This window comes from Sparus aurata, chromosome 10, assembly GCF_900880675.1.
Source record: "Sparus aurata chromosome 10, fSpaAur1.1, whole genome shotgun sequence".
In the NCBI taxonomy this organism is placed as follows: Eukaryota; Metazoa; Chordata; class Actinopteri; order Spariformes; family Sparidae; genus Sparus; species Sparus aurata.
Window position 1 is genome coordinate 19434818 of NC_044196.1, and position 14047 is coordinate 19448864.

Below are 14047 nucleotides of genomic sequence, written 5' to 3' on the forward strand. Positions count from 1 at the left end.
AGTTAAAGGTTCAGGCTGTATCTCAGATTCACTCTAATCTGAGTCCAACTGACCTATTTACTGAACTAATATTGACATGTATAAATGCAGACATTGATGGAAAGATTTATTGTAGGTGCAGATTGTACAGAATCTTAGTTTTATGAGAGTCGAGAAGGATTTTTAGTAGCCCGTAGCTCGTTAGTAAGGCTGCAACTAACTATTATTTTCATTATCGATTTATCCTTTAGCCTATGAACTGTCACCTCACTGATCACAATTTCCTGACCCCAAAGTGACAATTGTGATGTGCTTCTTTTGTCCAACCAGCAGTCCAAAACCCCAAAGACTCTTTGAGAAGCTCAAACCTGCAAATGTTTGACATTGCTGCTTGAAGAATGAATACAATTATAAATCGAAATCTCATCTAAATATTCAATTAACATTTTTGAAGACTGATGTAAATGAATGAGACATTAGTCTTCCACCACAGAGACTAATACCAAGCAGCTTTTGACTGCGAGTATCTGAGATGTATTCACCGTTAAGAGGCTCAAATATGAAGAGCTGAAAGTCCCCTGTGCGCTCATCTGTTTTAGCTATGGGACGTATTCGCTGACTTGTTCTCTAATCTGCTTCCATATTACTCCATCCTCGTCTGGCTCGTTGAGTCTGCCACCACCTGCAGTGCCATTCAGCACCTTCTTAGACACTCGAGAGTGAGTATGAATAGGTGCTGTATGATGTCCTTGATACGTCTTCTGTGTCTGAACTCAAGAAAGGCGGACGGAGTGTGAGGTAAAAGTAGCTGAGGACAAGGAGAAATCTCTCGGGTAAGAAGAGGCTACACCATCCCCCCCCCATCCCCCATGGCTCCCCCAGAGACGCATGTCAAGCTGATCATATCCTGCTATCTTAATTCCACGTCGCCTCTGCCCACACCCGCCTGCTCCCTTCCCACCGTGCAGATACTCTTACACCGAATCTGCCTCCTCATCCCGGGTCAGGTTTGTAATGAGATGGGGGGGATCTGTATCCTCCTTCTCCCAGGAGGCGAGCTCACTCTGTGGGATGCAGGGGGCTGATTTGGTTCGTCCACTGCTAGTGATCTGTGCCCAGATATTTGCCTCTCATATGGGTCAAGCATCTACAACAAGGGGTGGGCGATCCAGTCAAAATACCATCAGAATCTATTTAATTACAATTATTATCCAAAATATAGACTGCAATATTTTTTTTTGACTATAGCTAGACTTGAACTGGCAAAAATAGTTTTTTTTAGGCACAAGCTCCTCATCCAGTATGTTGCTAGCTATAGCCATGTTTTAGTTATTCATAGTATTTGCATTGCAAGTCAGTAAGTTCCTGATAATGTTTCAGTATATACTATGATTTGACTTTATTTGCTTTTCCTCTTTTTTTTTTTTTTTATGATTTTTTTGCATCGGTTCCAAATTTTTCATCTTTAATGTTGAAAAATAGAGACATTATGTCCAAAATGTTTTGTGTGTTTCTTGCGAAAAAACAAATTTCCTTCAACTCCCACTGATAGTTATGTCAATATTTATATATTAAATTGCACTGTGTAATTTTCAACCAGTCAATCAGATGATAAAAAATGAGAAGTAAAAGTTCAGAGAAACTCCTTATCATCTTATTTGCTACATAATAAATCTTGATTTTATTGTCAAGAAACTTCTCAGTACTTTCCAGTTTCCCTACGCTGCATGTGGGACTCAAGCCCATTCACTCCTAGGGAAGATCTTTCAATGAACAAAATAATAGGTTAAGTCATTACTGAAGACTCCTTGTTACTGCTGTTGAACCATTTACAGCTGCGGATGAATAGACATTCAGCAAATTACTGAGTGTTCACAGAAGCAGGACAGTTTATGTGGGAGCGACTCAAATTAAATATAGTACAGCACACCATGTTTCCTAACAAAGAATGATTTGGTGGAAGTTTCAGTGGACTAGTTAGTAAAGGCTACACACTGTACTGCACAGTCCTGTCACCGCACTGATCTGAGTTAAATAAGAGCACACAAGAATCTGAATGCATTAGAAACTAAATTTACTCTTGTGCTGTCACTTCTGTCAAGTTATCACATCAAACCTGTGTGAGGAACTGTTTATGTGACACTTTGGTCTTTTCAAATGTTTCGAGAACGACGTATCCGCAAACACCCAGAATGCAGTGGGGTTAGGAAGCTAGGGTCTGTTCTATCTTTTGAGTCGTATGAACGTGATGTCCGTGTGTCTCTAGGGATCAGGTTGAAGGAAGTCCCCCCCCCCCCCCTCCAAAAAAAAAATCACCGTAGACACATCAGACACGCACTCCTTCCTGTCGGCTTCTCCTGTCACCTGCTTAACAGCTTCCTGTGAAAATAAAGACAGAACCATGTTAATGACATGCATATAGTGTACAAAAAAAGTCTATTTTGAAGCTTTGGGATTCACTTTAAAGGCAGCAGCTGACAGCTAAATGTTTTGTTATCAGGTTCTTTTGAAGCAAACCCGCCGGCCTCTGTGACAGCTCGCACGCAGCTGTGAGGTATGGCAGGGTGAAATACTGTACGACTGCTTCTCGGCTGTGGTGTGTATGCATGTGTTTGTGTGCTTAACATCTGTGTTTGAGCGAGGGAGACCTCTGCCATTATTGGGCTTTTACATCCTGACAACTGGGAGCCTGCTGGGATAAAAATAACTCAGCGGTCTTCTAATTTTGTCATCTTTTTGGGACTGCTTCTCCCGACTGTTGTGATTTTTCGTGTGCGTCCCCGTTAGATTGTTAGAGGTCACTGATGGCCACATCCTGTCACATGGCTCCTCATTGTAGTGCCCGTAACTGTCCCTAAACATACTAAAAAAAAAATATAAATAAATAAAAATAGGACACCAGGTAAGGAAAGGCTTGTGCTGTCATATTTCTGAATTGCATGCCGGGAGGCCCAGCCTAAATACTGTCACTTAATGACAGCATTTCTTTAGTTTGTTTTATCTTAGAATTATCTCTTTTCTCTCTGAGCTGCTGAAGACAAGTTTCATGCGCATGTGAAGAACAGAATCAGGCCACCAGTGTAGAAAGGAACGAGATCAAAAAAGTAGAAAGTCTTTTGTAAAAGTGTGCCGTTATCAGTTCTGATATCTCTGCGAAACAAAGAAAGTAAAACAGGGATTCACAAAAGGATGTGCAGCCATCTGTGTGTGTGTGTGTGTGTGTGCATATGTAAAACACAAGTAAAGTACTTGAGTTTTGGGCCTGTTTAAATAACCAAACAGCCAAATAGATATGCGTGCTATGCAAACAGCAGGCTATGTAAACTGCCCTGGCAGGCTAAGCAAATGCATTATGTAACTCGTTCTCAGGCATCAGATGCTTTTTCAACTGGAGACATGGAAACACAACTGGGATCGACTCTACGAAAAGAGCCTCATTGTGTTGATAATCTCTCCTGTTGTTGATTGATGCACATTTTTGAACAAGAGAGCCGAACAATTTAAGTGTTTACAGGGAATTTGTGGTTGTTTTTGTTCCTTCCTTTCAGTGCACAGTGTTTGAAGGAATTATGGTACATGCGCTTGCACACCAGACGGATACCTGATTGTACCAGGAAGTCGCAGGTGATCTTTGTTTTTAATTGTGGCAGCTTAGTCAAAACACAAGTCAAACATTCAGTGCTACCACATCATCATTTAACAGGTGGAGACTTTAAAGCCACTCTGGTTTCACACGCTCCAGCCAACCTACAAACAAACCATCAGTGTGTGTGTCATCCAACCTCTGGTACTCGGCCTGTTCATTCTACATGGGCATCCTCCCCGGTGTCCTATCATCCAAACTTAGCGCGGGCACACGTCCAGTCCAGTGTCTCCTTTTGCTTATTCTGTCGATTGCCAAGTGGCAACTCTATAACTAACGTGTCAAATCTTGTTTCAGTAAATGGATCCTACATCAAAAAGCCACTGAAAATGCCACATGGTTGCCTATATGCTATACTGTACATTGCATATGGTTGAACTTTTTTTTTTTAACTTATTTTTTTTACAAGCATCCCAAATAGTTGTGAGCTATTTGCAACCTCTACATCTTAGGAAATTACTATATTGGTTTTCTTGCGGAGAGTTAGATGAGAAGACTGATACCATACTTGGCCATACCTGTCAAGTTAGGAGCTAGAACTAGCTGCTGGTTAGCTTAGCTTAGCATTTAGACTGGAAATGGGGTAAAATAGCTAGCCTTTTGTTTTTGTTTGGGAGAAAAAAAGAAAACAAAAAAAGTGCACATAAACAATAATTTTATTCATACTAACTGACACAGTGACATACTAACTAAGAATTGACATTTTGAACAACATAACATGATTACAGTCTCTTGGCTGCATTTTTGGACTTTTTTGGTGGCTTTCCAGTTCTACAGATAGCTTTCGGTTCCTGCTAGTGTATCAGACGAGCTGTTTGCTTGTGGTTTGTGTGTTGCGTCTCCCTCGACAGCTCTGCGGCTTTGTGTCTGGTCTGAAAGTGTTGCCAAACAGGCGGCATCATCATTTGTTGGGTTTGGACAGGGCCTTGGCACTACTTGGATTGACATTAAACCATTGGTTATAGGTTTGACAGATTGTGTTTGTCATTTTCTATCCGGTTTGTGGAGTAATTGTGACTTAAATCTTGTTTAAAAAATGAACTTGCATGTATCTGTGTATGTGTGTTACTGTGGTTATGGCTCCACTGAGACAGTTTGGCACCTGGCCAGCTTAAACTGTCTGTCGCTCGGAAGGCTGGAAGTAATGGGTTCATTTCCCCAGTGGGACCGCAGGGTCGCTGAATACAAACAAGTGGGGGATGTCTCGGGACGCTGCATGAATGACAACGGCACACGAGAGATCCTGGCAGGGATACACAGTGCTCCAAAAATCGTTACATAACTTGTCATCACACAAGGAAGAGCAGTGCAATTTTAATTTGTACCTGCAGGCAGGGTGTGGTCACTGTACTGGAGGCGGGTGGAACAACATTGGAATGAAATGGCCTTAAAGGTGCAGTATGTAGTTTTGGGTAAGAAATTTCAATCAGAAGCTGACAGATTTTTTTTTATGCCTAAATAAACAAAATATACAAAGTTTCTTTGTTTTCATGACTGAATAACTGAAACACAATGTGATACTGTTACTTTGTATATGGCTATATGTGGCTGCCACCAATCTAGCCTCAAGCAGTGTTCTGGGGACCTTCTTTTTCCCCTGAGAACAGCTTGTTTATTCAGTCAGAGTTTGAATTTCGTCTACAAAACTACACAGTTCCCCATTAAAGGGTGAACTAGGGAGCATACAAGTGCTCTGCTTCTCCTCCAAGGAAAACAAATGTTGTGTAAGGAACACCGGTTTCTTTATACCCACAGATTAGTGACCGTGTCATCCAAAGCTTGTGTCACCTCTTTGCAATCATGCAAATCCAGAAGTTTCTATATGCTGCTGCTGTTTCGACAGGTTTGTCAGTAAATCACTTTAAAAGCTGCAGCTTAAAGTGAGTCAGACATTTAAGACACCTGGCATTTAAAACCATTTTATGTTGAACGGATGCCAATGGTGCTGATTCTAACCATTATTATTATTCAAAAGTGATTCATCGTTCATTATCAATCGTCGTTCACTGCCACTCAAGATAATGTCCTCAAATGTCTTTTTTTTTCGTTCTCTGACTAACAACATGGAATCCAAAGAGAATTATTTTAATATGATTTAAGACAAACCTGTTTTACCAGATGGTTTTTTTCATTGATTCAACCCACATTTTGGAAGAGGGCTTGGCAGGTGAATGGAAGATCCTTCTATCTATCCTCACCCTTTTCAAAGGTTAACGTCAACCAATCAGAATAACAGATAAAGAGCGTTAATAGCTGAGCTCAGTGGAAAAGCAAACTGTTTAAGAAGCAGGTTGAGAGAAGTGTGAAACATTTTTTCCATCGATAAAAGCCTTCAGTGACGTTTATTTCTTCTTTAGTTATGTCTAAAATCCAGCACGTTCGTCCATTTTAGTAGGACACTTCATGGACAGCATCATTTTACTAGGACACTTTGTGACTGTGCATTTTAAACGAGCACCTGTGTTATCCTGTAAAGCTCATTTTAAGATGGCTGGTACAAATTCTGCAGATTGCAACCTTGAAACACAGCATACAGCCTGAACTAAAAGTGACATGAAAACAAGGAACTGTTCTAAAATTTCTTCGGATGCTTCATCTCTAACCCGATTGGTTTTTTTTTTTGTCTCCTGTAGACCCCTGTCTTGTCGTGATGCCACCATGCATAGGTGAGGCCGACCGCTTCAGTCTGGAGGCGCTGCGGCACATCCACAAACAGCTGGACGATGACAATGATGGGGGAATAGAGGTCAACGAAAGTGTGGAGGTAATGTACATTTACAGTTCCGGGTGTGAAGGTGTCACAAGTCGAAGGATATTGCTTTAAGACACATGACGAGGCAAATGTTCACTTGTTGCGAAAGCGAAACCTGTGATCTTTGTTAGTGGTTTCCAACCAGGAGACAGTATCTCATGACAGGCCCCTGAAGTAAATCTGAGGTTGTTTTTATCTAAATTTAGCCATTTTCTTGTGAAATACTGAATGATTCTACCAGTTTAAGGCCTTTGAAAAGCCTTCAGGAGGCAGGTAAATTGTATCTGGTTGAAATCCTCATAGATCATGTGACAGAAGAATGGACTTTTCCTCATTTCCTCATTTCGAGGGGTCACAAGCAAGAAGGTTGAGAACCACTGGGGCAAAAAACCAAACCTTTAGGCCTAATTGCTTTGCAAGACCTACACAGAGACAGTAATTTGGCTCATGACATTTTAAGATGAGGTGTAAACAGGAGCAAAACCCTTACAATTGTTGAGTTTAAAAACTTGTGAATTTGATTGGTTCTGTTGTGGATATTAGACGTCCATCTATGTCACCACCTCAGCAAAAATCCACTTCTTTGTAGATCATTAGGATAACTAAACCAAACTGCTCATAAGTGACTCATGTGTTGACACAAGAATACTTCCCTTTCAGCTCCGAAAGTAGAACGCCACATAAAAATAAATGTATAGTTTACAAAGCTAACAGTGAGTTAACAGCTTGTGGCGGTGGGTCAGGCTCTTTAGTTATCCCAGTAGTCAAACAATTTGTAATTCTTAGCTTTTAAAGGAGTCATCACCCGGAAATCGCAATTTCTCTTGTTAAAACATGCATATTGGTGTTGGACCTCAGTTGAAACTTGCCTGAAAAGCTGGAGTTTGAAAGTGGCTCATTTTTTTCGCTTTGTCTCTTTTTCCGAACAGGAATAACGCACAAGGGTGCGCATTCCTAAAGCACGAGATTTTGACTCTGCTCCTGTGGTGACGTTACCACAGGAGGCTACTTGCATAAGCTCGCATAAGCATCGGCTCACAGCCGTCCTCAGCCAGACTTTCTGAGTGAGCACGCCGGATCTGCGTATTTCTCTGTCATTTTCACGCCATACATTGTGACAGCCAGCATTAAAACTCAGGTCTTACATGTAAAACACGAGTGTGAAAAGTAAGAAGGAAAAAAAAAGAATTTACCATTCAGAGACGTCCTGCTGTAAACGTGTCTCCTCCACCGTCTCTGCCTCTTCACTCTCCCGTTCGGGTTCCGACTCTGGCTCGTACATAAATGCCTGAATTCCATAAGGTTCGTCATTTAGTGTGTGCGCCATGACAGGGGGCTGTTTATGTTTTGGAGTCTCTGTGCATGCAGGCTAGCCCCCGATTCTCCAAGCGGCCAATCAACGCGCGCCTCATTACATATTAATACAATGCACATCCGGACCGGTCAAAACCTCGCGCATAATCTCGCGTGAGAAAGTCGCGGTATAAAAGAGGCAGAACAAGCTCTATGTTTGATTTAAAAAAAAAATTAAAAATTCTAATAAGTTTTAAGAATTGATCCAAAGCGATCCAAGAGGGACTGGATATGTAAAAAAACAGGTGATGACTCCTTTAAGGTCAGAGGAGGGAGACACACGGATGTCACACATCTTTAGTGGTGCTTTCACAGACATAAAAGTTTTATCCTCTATTTGAGTCCTTTCAGTCAAACTCAAGACATTTAACTTAAAGGTGTGTGTGTGTATGTGTGTGTGTGTGTGTGTGTGTGTGTGTGTGTGTGTGTGTGTGTGTGTGTGTGTGGTGGTCTGTAGTCAGGTGGTACAGGCTTCTGTGAGTGACCAGAGGGGCAGAGCTGTCACCTGGGAGCACTCTGACCTGCCATGCCCTCTGTTTCTCTTGGTAATCAACGACCTCTTACGATTAGAAAGAAACCACTCGGGGGCCATGGTCACATTCTGTGTGTGTGTGTGTTGGCTGGAGTCATTTTTAACTGGCTGAGAAGTGCTGGTGTGAGAAACCGTTATACCCCCTCGGCCCTGCGGTGGCCCCTCGGTAAGGAGCTGGATGCACCACATCTCAGACCCCTGAGGGCTGTTGGAACTGGCCCACGGCCATGTGTGTCCGTGCATGTACCACTGATGCTGTACTGTATCGCGCATGTTACGTGTTGCCCCCTGCCCTTTTTCTCCCCTTTGTCTTTATAAGGGCCGCTAGTCGTGTCTGTTTCTCTCCAGCAGAAAGGCAAAGTTGTTTTTGGCCGCAGCTCATTACTCAGGATTTTCAAGCTTCTTCTCTGGGCTCCGGTGGCGGGCAGAGCAGGGTTTCATTAACATGATGGATGCTCCTATCACCAAATTAGTGGCTGTCTATCAGTTTTATGAAGGAGGGAGTCACATGACCAGGAGTGGTCCTAAACAGGTGGATTTTATGTGAAAGTGAAAAGATGTCGGTCGGTTTCTGCATGAAGAAAAAACATAGAAACTGTGCAGCCATTTTGAATACAGCTACTTTATACTTCCTCTCCACTACATTTATTTGATTCATTTGGTAACTTTGCAGATTTAGATTAACTAATTGTTTAAAGGCTATTAGATTGTTTTATCTGGCAGAAAAATCACAGCGACAGATGACTGGGAAATGCCTACTATTCAACATTAATCTCTTGAGAAGATGATTTTGGTATCAGGAAAGAGACTTCAATATGAAGAAGGATGTTCCAGGTTGTCATTGTTAACATTGACAAGCAAATGTTGAGTCTCTCTGGACCCGATATATCCTGTCCATTTCCAGTACAATGTCAGTCTCTTCCAGGCAACGATGACTTGAAAAGAGTGATGCGGTTATGAGGGACGGTGACGAGTGTGGGGCCGTCACCTCGTCGCCCGCTTTGCCACCTGGCTGAAACCTTACACTGAGCCAACAAAGATCTCACTGGCACTTCCTGCTTCTTTTCCTTCTCTTATTTCTCCCCAACACGCACACGCACACGCACACTCACACTCACACACTCTTACACACACGCAGGTACTTTTATCCAAAAGTTTGAGAGGATGACTGAGACAAATTTACGAGGATGTTCATATCTGTAATGTCATAGCTGTGACCGGGATATCCAGTTTTTCATGACATGCATTTCAGAGATTCTTATGCTGCTGGTAAAGATGACATTAGTGGTGATTGATGGTGTCAGCAGCTTTTGGCTGATGTTTACCGGTTTGGGTAAAATGTGTGTATATTCTGCTCAAAATAATATTCCAAAAATGTCTTTGAAGGCAGCTTTGATCTGATTGATGTTCTTGGAGGCATTTCTGTTTATCCGATATAATTTGTGGATCATAAACACAAGTTTTTTAAGCCCAAGCGCAGAAAAACAAATTTGCTTTTTTTTCTCGTCCTTGTCTCGTCCTCATCCTGTTTGATGAAAGCCATTAAGTGCGATAGAATAATCAAGGAAATAAACAGCAGAATACGTTGCAGCCGTAAAGGTCTCGGCTCTTCTTTCACCACGTGATACTGTGAGCATGACTTTCACTTAATACTTTATCTGCTGCTTGATTCGAGGCTGCATACATTTGTCCATGTATTCATGGAGCTGCAGCAGCAAAGCAAAAGGCCCAGGCAGACAAACAAAATCATTTCAGTTTGTCTTTGTTCATGCAGCCTTCAGATGGAGGTGCCGTCTTTTCTACATTGTTTCAGAGTCGAGGGTTGACCTTACGCACGTGTACTCAACTTCCTCAGGAATTTTGGCTGCAAGCTGAGAAGCTTCACGCTTATTTTTGGTATTTTGATTGCGGGTAATTTATCATGACAAGCAATGCATGGACCAGAAATTTGGATGTTGCACTATTACAACCCCCTTGAGCCCAAGTCATCACCAGTAGTGGTTTTAAGTACTGAATTTAAGTGGATTGCAAGTTGGGAACAGGGGAAAACAGCCCTTGCACTTCTTACTTACAGGATACAAGGTTATTTGTACCATATATATCATATATCATATGTATCATATGTACAGTTATTTATAAACAAATATCCTTTGAATCTGCATTAGGGCGAATGTAAGTAGCAGCAAATAGATGGTGATGATAGTGTCAGCATTTTCATCAAAAGTTTGACATCTGGGAAACACTGTCCAGCAACTCTGAGTGAGTGTGAGCACCAAGCATCGATGTTATAGACACATAGTCCACTTATCCTTGTCCCCTTGTAGTCCCATCTGCTCAGAACACAAAAGCTTGATTTAGTTTCTTTTGGTACTTTTTGCTGATACTCGGACATTTTTAATTCTTTCTGCCTATTTTCTTCTTTGAAATAATTTTAATTTTTTATCTTCTTCAGTGCTACTTTATTCTATATCTTATTACCATTGTCTTATACTTTGGACTACACAGCCCAGGTTTGTGTTTCTTTGTTTTGCACAACAGCAATAAAGACTTGAATCTTTACTTGTAATGGAATATTGTCAAACTATGGTATTTCTGCTTTTACTTCATTAAAAGATCTGAGGACTTTATCCACCACTGTCACTGAGTAGAAATTAGCCCCATCATTAACTTGTGAGTTACCTGGTAGCACTGCAATGTTTTTAAAATTCCCCTGTCACTTAACAACAATCAGGTTACGTCAGCACACACAGATGATTTAAAGGTCGCTGAGTTGTTGTCATAAGTTGCATTCGTCATTCCAGTGACATGATATAGCGTGCTAAGAAAACGTCTGCACCTATAAACATATGTTCTCACACACACAGTATTGACAGTGGAGTGGTGAGGTGGGGAGAGCAAACAAGGAAGTGGCGAGACCAACAACAAGTTTCTCCATTCCTTGCACAGCTACTGTATTCTGTTATCAGTCAGGATGCCGATCAGAGAAGGAGGTGGCTTTTGAAGTTGAAGTTCGGAGTCGCTGCCGAACACAAATAGCTCTGTAGTGAAGCAGACAGCTGGATTTTTGTCAGAATCAGTTGGCGTGATGAGGGGAAAAGGTCGATTTTGGCAGTTTCACCAGCATTGCTGTTCACTCTCATGATTATCTGATGTTTGAAGTTGTGTGTATTTATAATCCGTGCCCAGAAATCTCCCAGGAAGTGATTTTCTACCCCTGAAGGCCTCTCGATGATGTGTATAAATAGTCTCAAAATCAAAAGTAATCACTTTTTTTACAGTCTGTAATTTGACCACTGTGGAAGAATTTTATTAGGAATGTAATCCAGTGAAACACAACCCAGTCTCTGATTACTCCGTGAGTCCGGGCGTCGTCAGGGTGTTTTGACTGACGTCCGGGGGTCTGTTGCTGAGCACAGTCGCCGGGGACGGCAGGTGCACGTCGTCTCCCCGGGGCGTTTTGGCTGCGTGCTGCCCTGCCTGCCAAGAAGACGCTCAGCTGGATCGCGTTGCATCACTTTGAAATTGCAAGAACCCCAACCCGCGTCACAGCAGGGGAGGATGGTGCCGCTTCTGTGTGGACTTTATTAGTTCTTGACAGGCCATGAATAGCAAATTGGTGGAAAAATTAGGCCAGCATGTGAGTTCTAGATGTGTGCAAGCATCCTGTATATATGACTCACTTTGTGTTCAGGCTTGTTGGGCACAAACAGAAGAAACTTGAGGAGGGTATTTAGGGTGTGTCTGTAGAAAGTAGAGACCTCAGAGGGTTCAAGGAGGTGTTTGTTTACTCGTCTGGGAATTTGCTAGAGGGAACCATTAGGTGAGATTTTTTATTAATGACCATGAGACATTAAAGGCTCGGTTCAAAAGCATACTTTCTTTTCCTAAAACTACTGATATCAAGCAATGTGCTCAACATTTTCAGGAATGCAGTCGATTGCTCGTTTTTCAATATTTGAAGATTGATGTCACTCAGTTATCTGTGTATGGAACTGACGCTAGGGGGTGATTATTGAAGCATCGAGATTAGGCCGGGCTGATACTGCCAGGCTCTCTCCAGACGCATCTAAAGCAAAGCAATTGATGTTTTTTATCTTGTATATAATCTAAGTGTGGTGATGTGTTTGGTGACACATTTGTTGAATTTAGCATTTGCTCGAAATAGACTTTGGTACTCGGTTATTTTAAACTTGATTTTCCTTCAATATTTTCTTCTCGATTAATCGATTAGCCTATCACCTATTTTGATTCTTGTTTTGGTTCTTTTCTTTGTAAATTGCGATAGTAATCTAGAGTGTTTGGGTTTTCCACTATTGGTTGGACAAGAGAAATTGTGACGAGCAGTTTTTTTTAGTATACATATTTTATTAATATTCCACCACTGTGATGCAAAAGCTGCAAAAAATGGATTCAAACTTCTTTACTTGAATAGATTTAAGTCAATTAGACCCTCTTAAGTCTACAAGGACAGGCCTCTGCTGCTCAGAGGATAATCTAATAAAACACAAGCTTATGTAACAAAAGCCAGGAAACATAATTTAAAATGTCTGATAACAGAGCGCCTTGTTACGCAGAGACACCCACTTTGATCTTGTGCAGAGTAACAGGCCTCACTGAACTCCGTCTGAAAACTCAAGATGCACGAGGAAGATTTTAAGATGCGAGTGACGGCTTCACGATGGAGACTGCCCAGCTGTCATGTGTGATAAATCAATTGTTCTTGCACTTCATAAATTTAGATCCAAGTACAGCAAACGTTTTGTCCCAAACTTTAAACACATTAATAATAACTAATCAGTCTCATAATCTCTTCCTGTAGTTTCACATTACCCAAAGATTTGATCAGTGTTGAGATAATATGTGAACATGATGAGCTTTTAGTAAATCATATTAACAGTTGTAGACAGGCGGTGTGGACGGAGAGAGAGCAGTGGCTCTCGATTGGAGCCAGCATCCACCCAGTCTGGAATCTGATTGGAACAAATATGTCTTTGTTTGCTGCTGCCTGTGTCTGACGATGTGTCATACCCCGTCTGTGCTCGGCCTCTGTCTGTGTCCATGTAGAATATTAATCTCCAGGCTCGTACAAGAGGCCAGCACTGTATTTTTAGTGTTTACTGTCAATTCAAAGCGTCAACACAATTTAAGACCACTTTATTTATTTTTTTCTTGCCGGAATTTCTTCTCTTTTGACATTTCAATAGGCCGTAATTATCACAACTATCGCACGACCTAACCACAGTAGCTGCAAGGCTCCCACACAAAGACCTATCTTTATGTGTGCGGCTCACCACATATTTTATATGACTCCATAAAACACCACAAAGCTGCCTTTTGACCACATGCAAAGCTGCTCCGCCAGCAGGTTTCATAATAAGATGAACCAACCAAGTACATCTGATTACTCTTAATTAAGAGCCTCTTTGTAGTCTTTTCAGGGCAGTATTTTTTCTTAGAGAAGTGTGACATTTTAATTGAATCAGTGTTAGAATGTAGAGATGCACTGATCGATCGGCAACCGATCACAATCGGCCGATAATGCCCCTATCGGTTTTGATTGGAGTTCTCAAAATAGATCAAATCAGGCCGATCAGATGACGTTTTAATATAGAGACAGTGCATTGACTGCATGCAGGGTGGGAATTTCACGGCGGCCATGCCCCCCACTTTGCTGATGCAGCGTGAAATAAAATCTCATCATACGGCCACAGTGGCCTCTGTGCCCCTGGCCCGGTCAGCGTAGCGAGCTTGCCTTGAATTACAGCCACCTGAGTGCACAGTAGTCTCT

The 14047-nt window shown here is 41.8% G+C and overlaps 1 protein-coding gene across 4 annotated transcripts in view; it reads left to right on the plus strand.

Moving 5' to 3' along the window:
• stim2b (stromal interaction molecule 2b) overlaps positions 1-14047 on the plus strand; it is a 48731-nt gene that overhangs the window by 16871 nt on the left and 17813 nt on the right. For all 4 annotated transcript variants that reach the window (XM_030431379.1, XM_030431377.1, XM_030431376.1 and 1 more), the window contains exon 2: positions 6256-6386. In XM_030431379.1, the coding sequence (XP_030287239.1) occupies positions 6256-6386 (131 nt within the window). The remainder of the gene's footprint in view (positions 1-6255; positions 6387-14047) is intronic.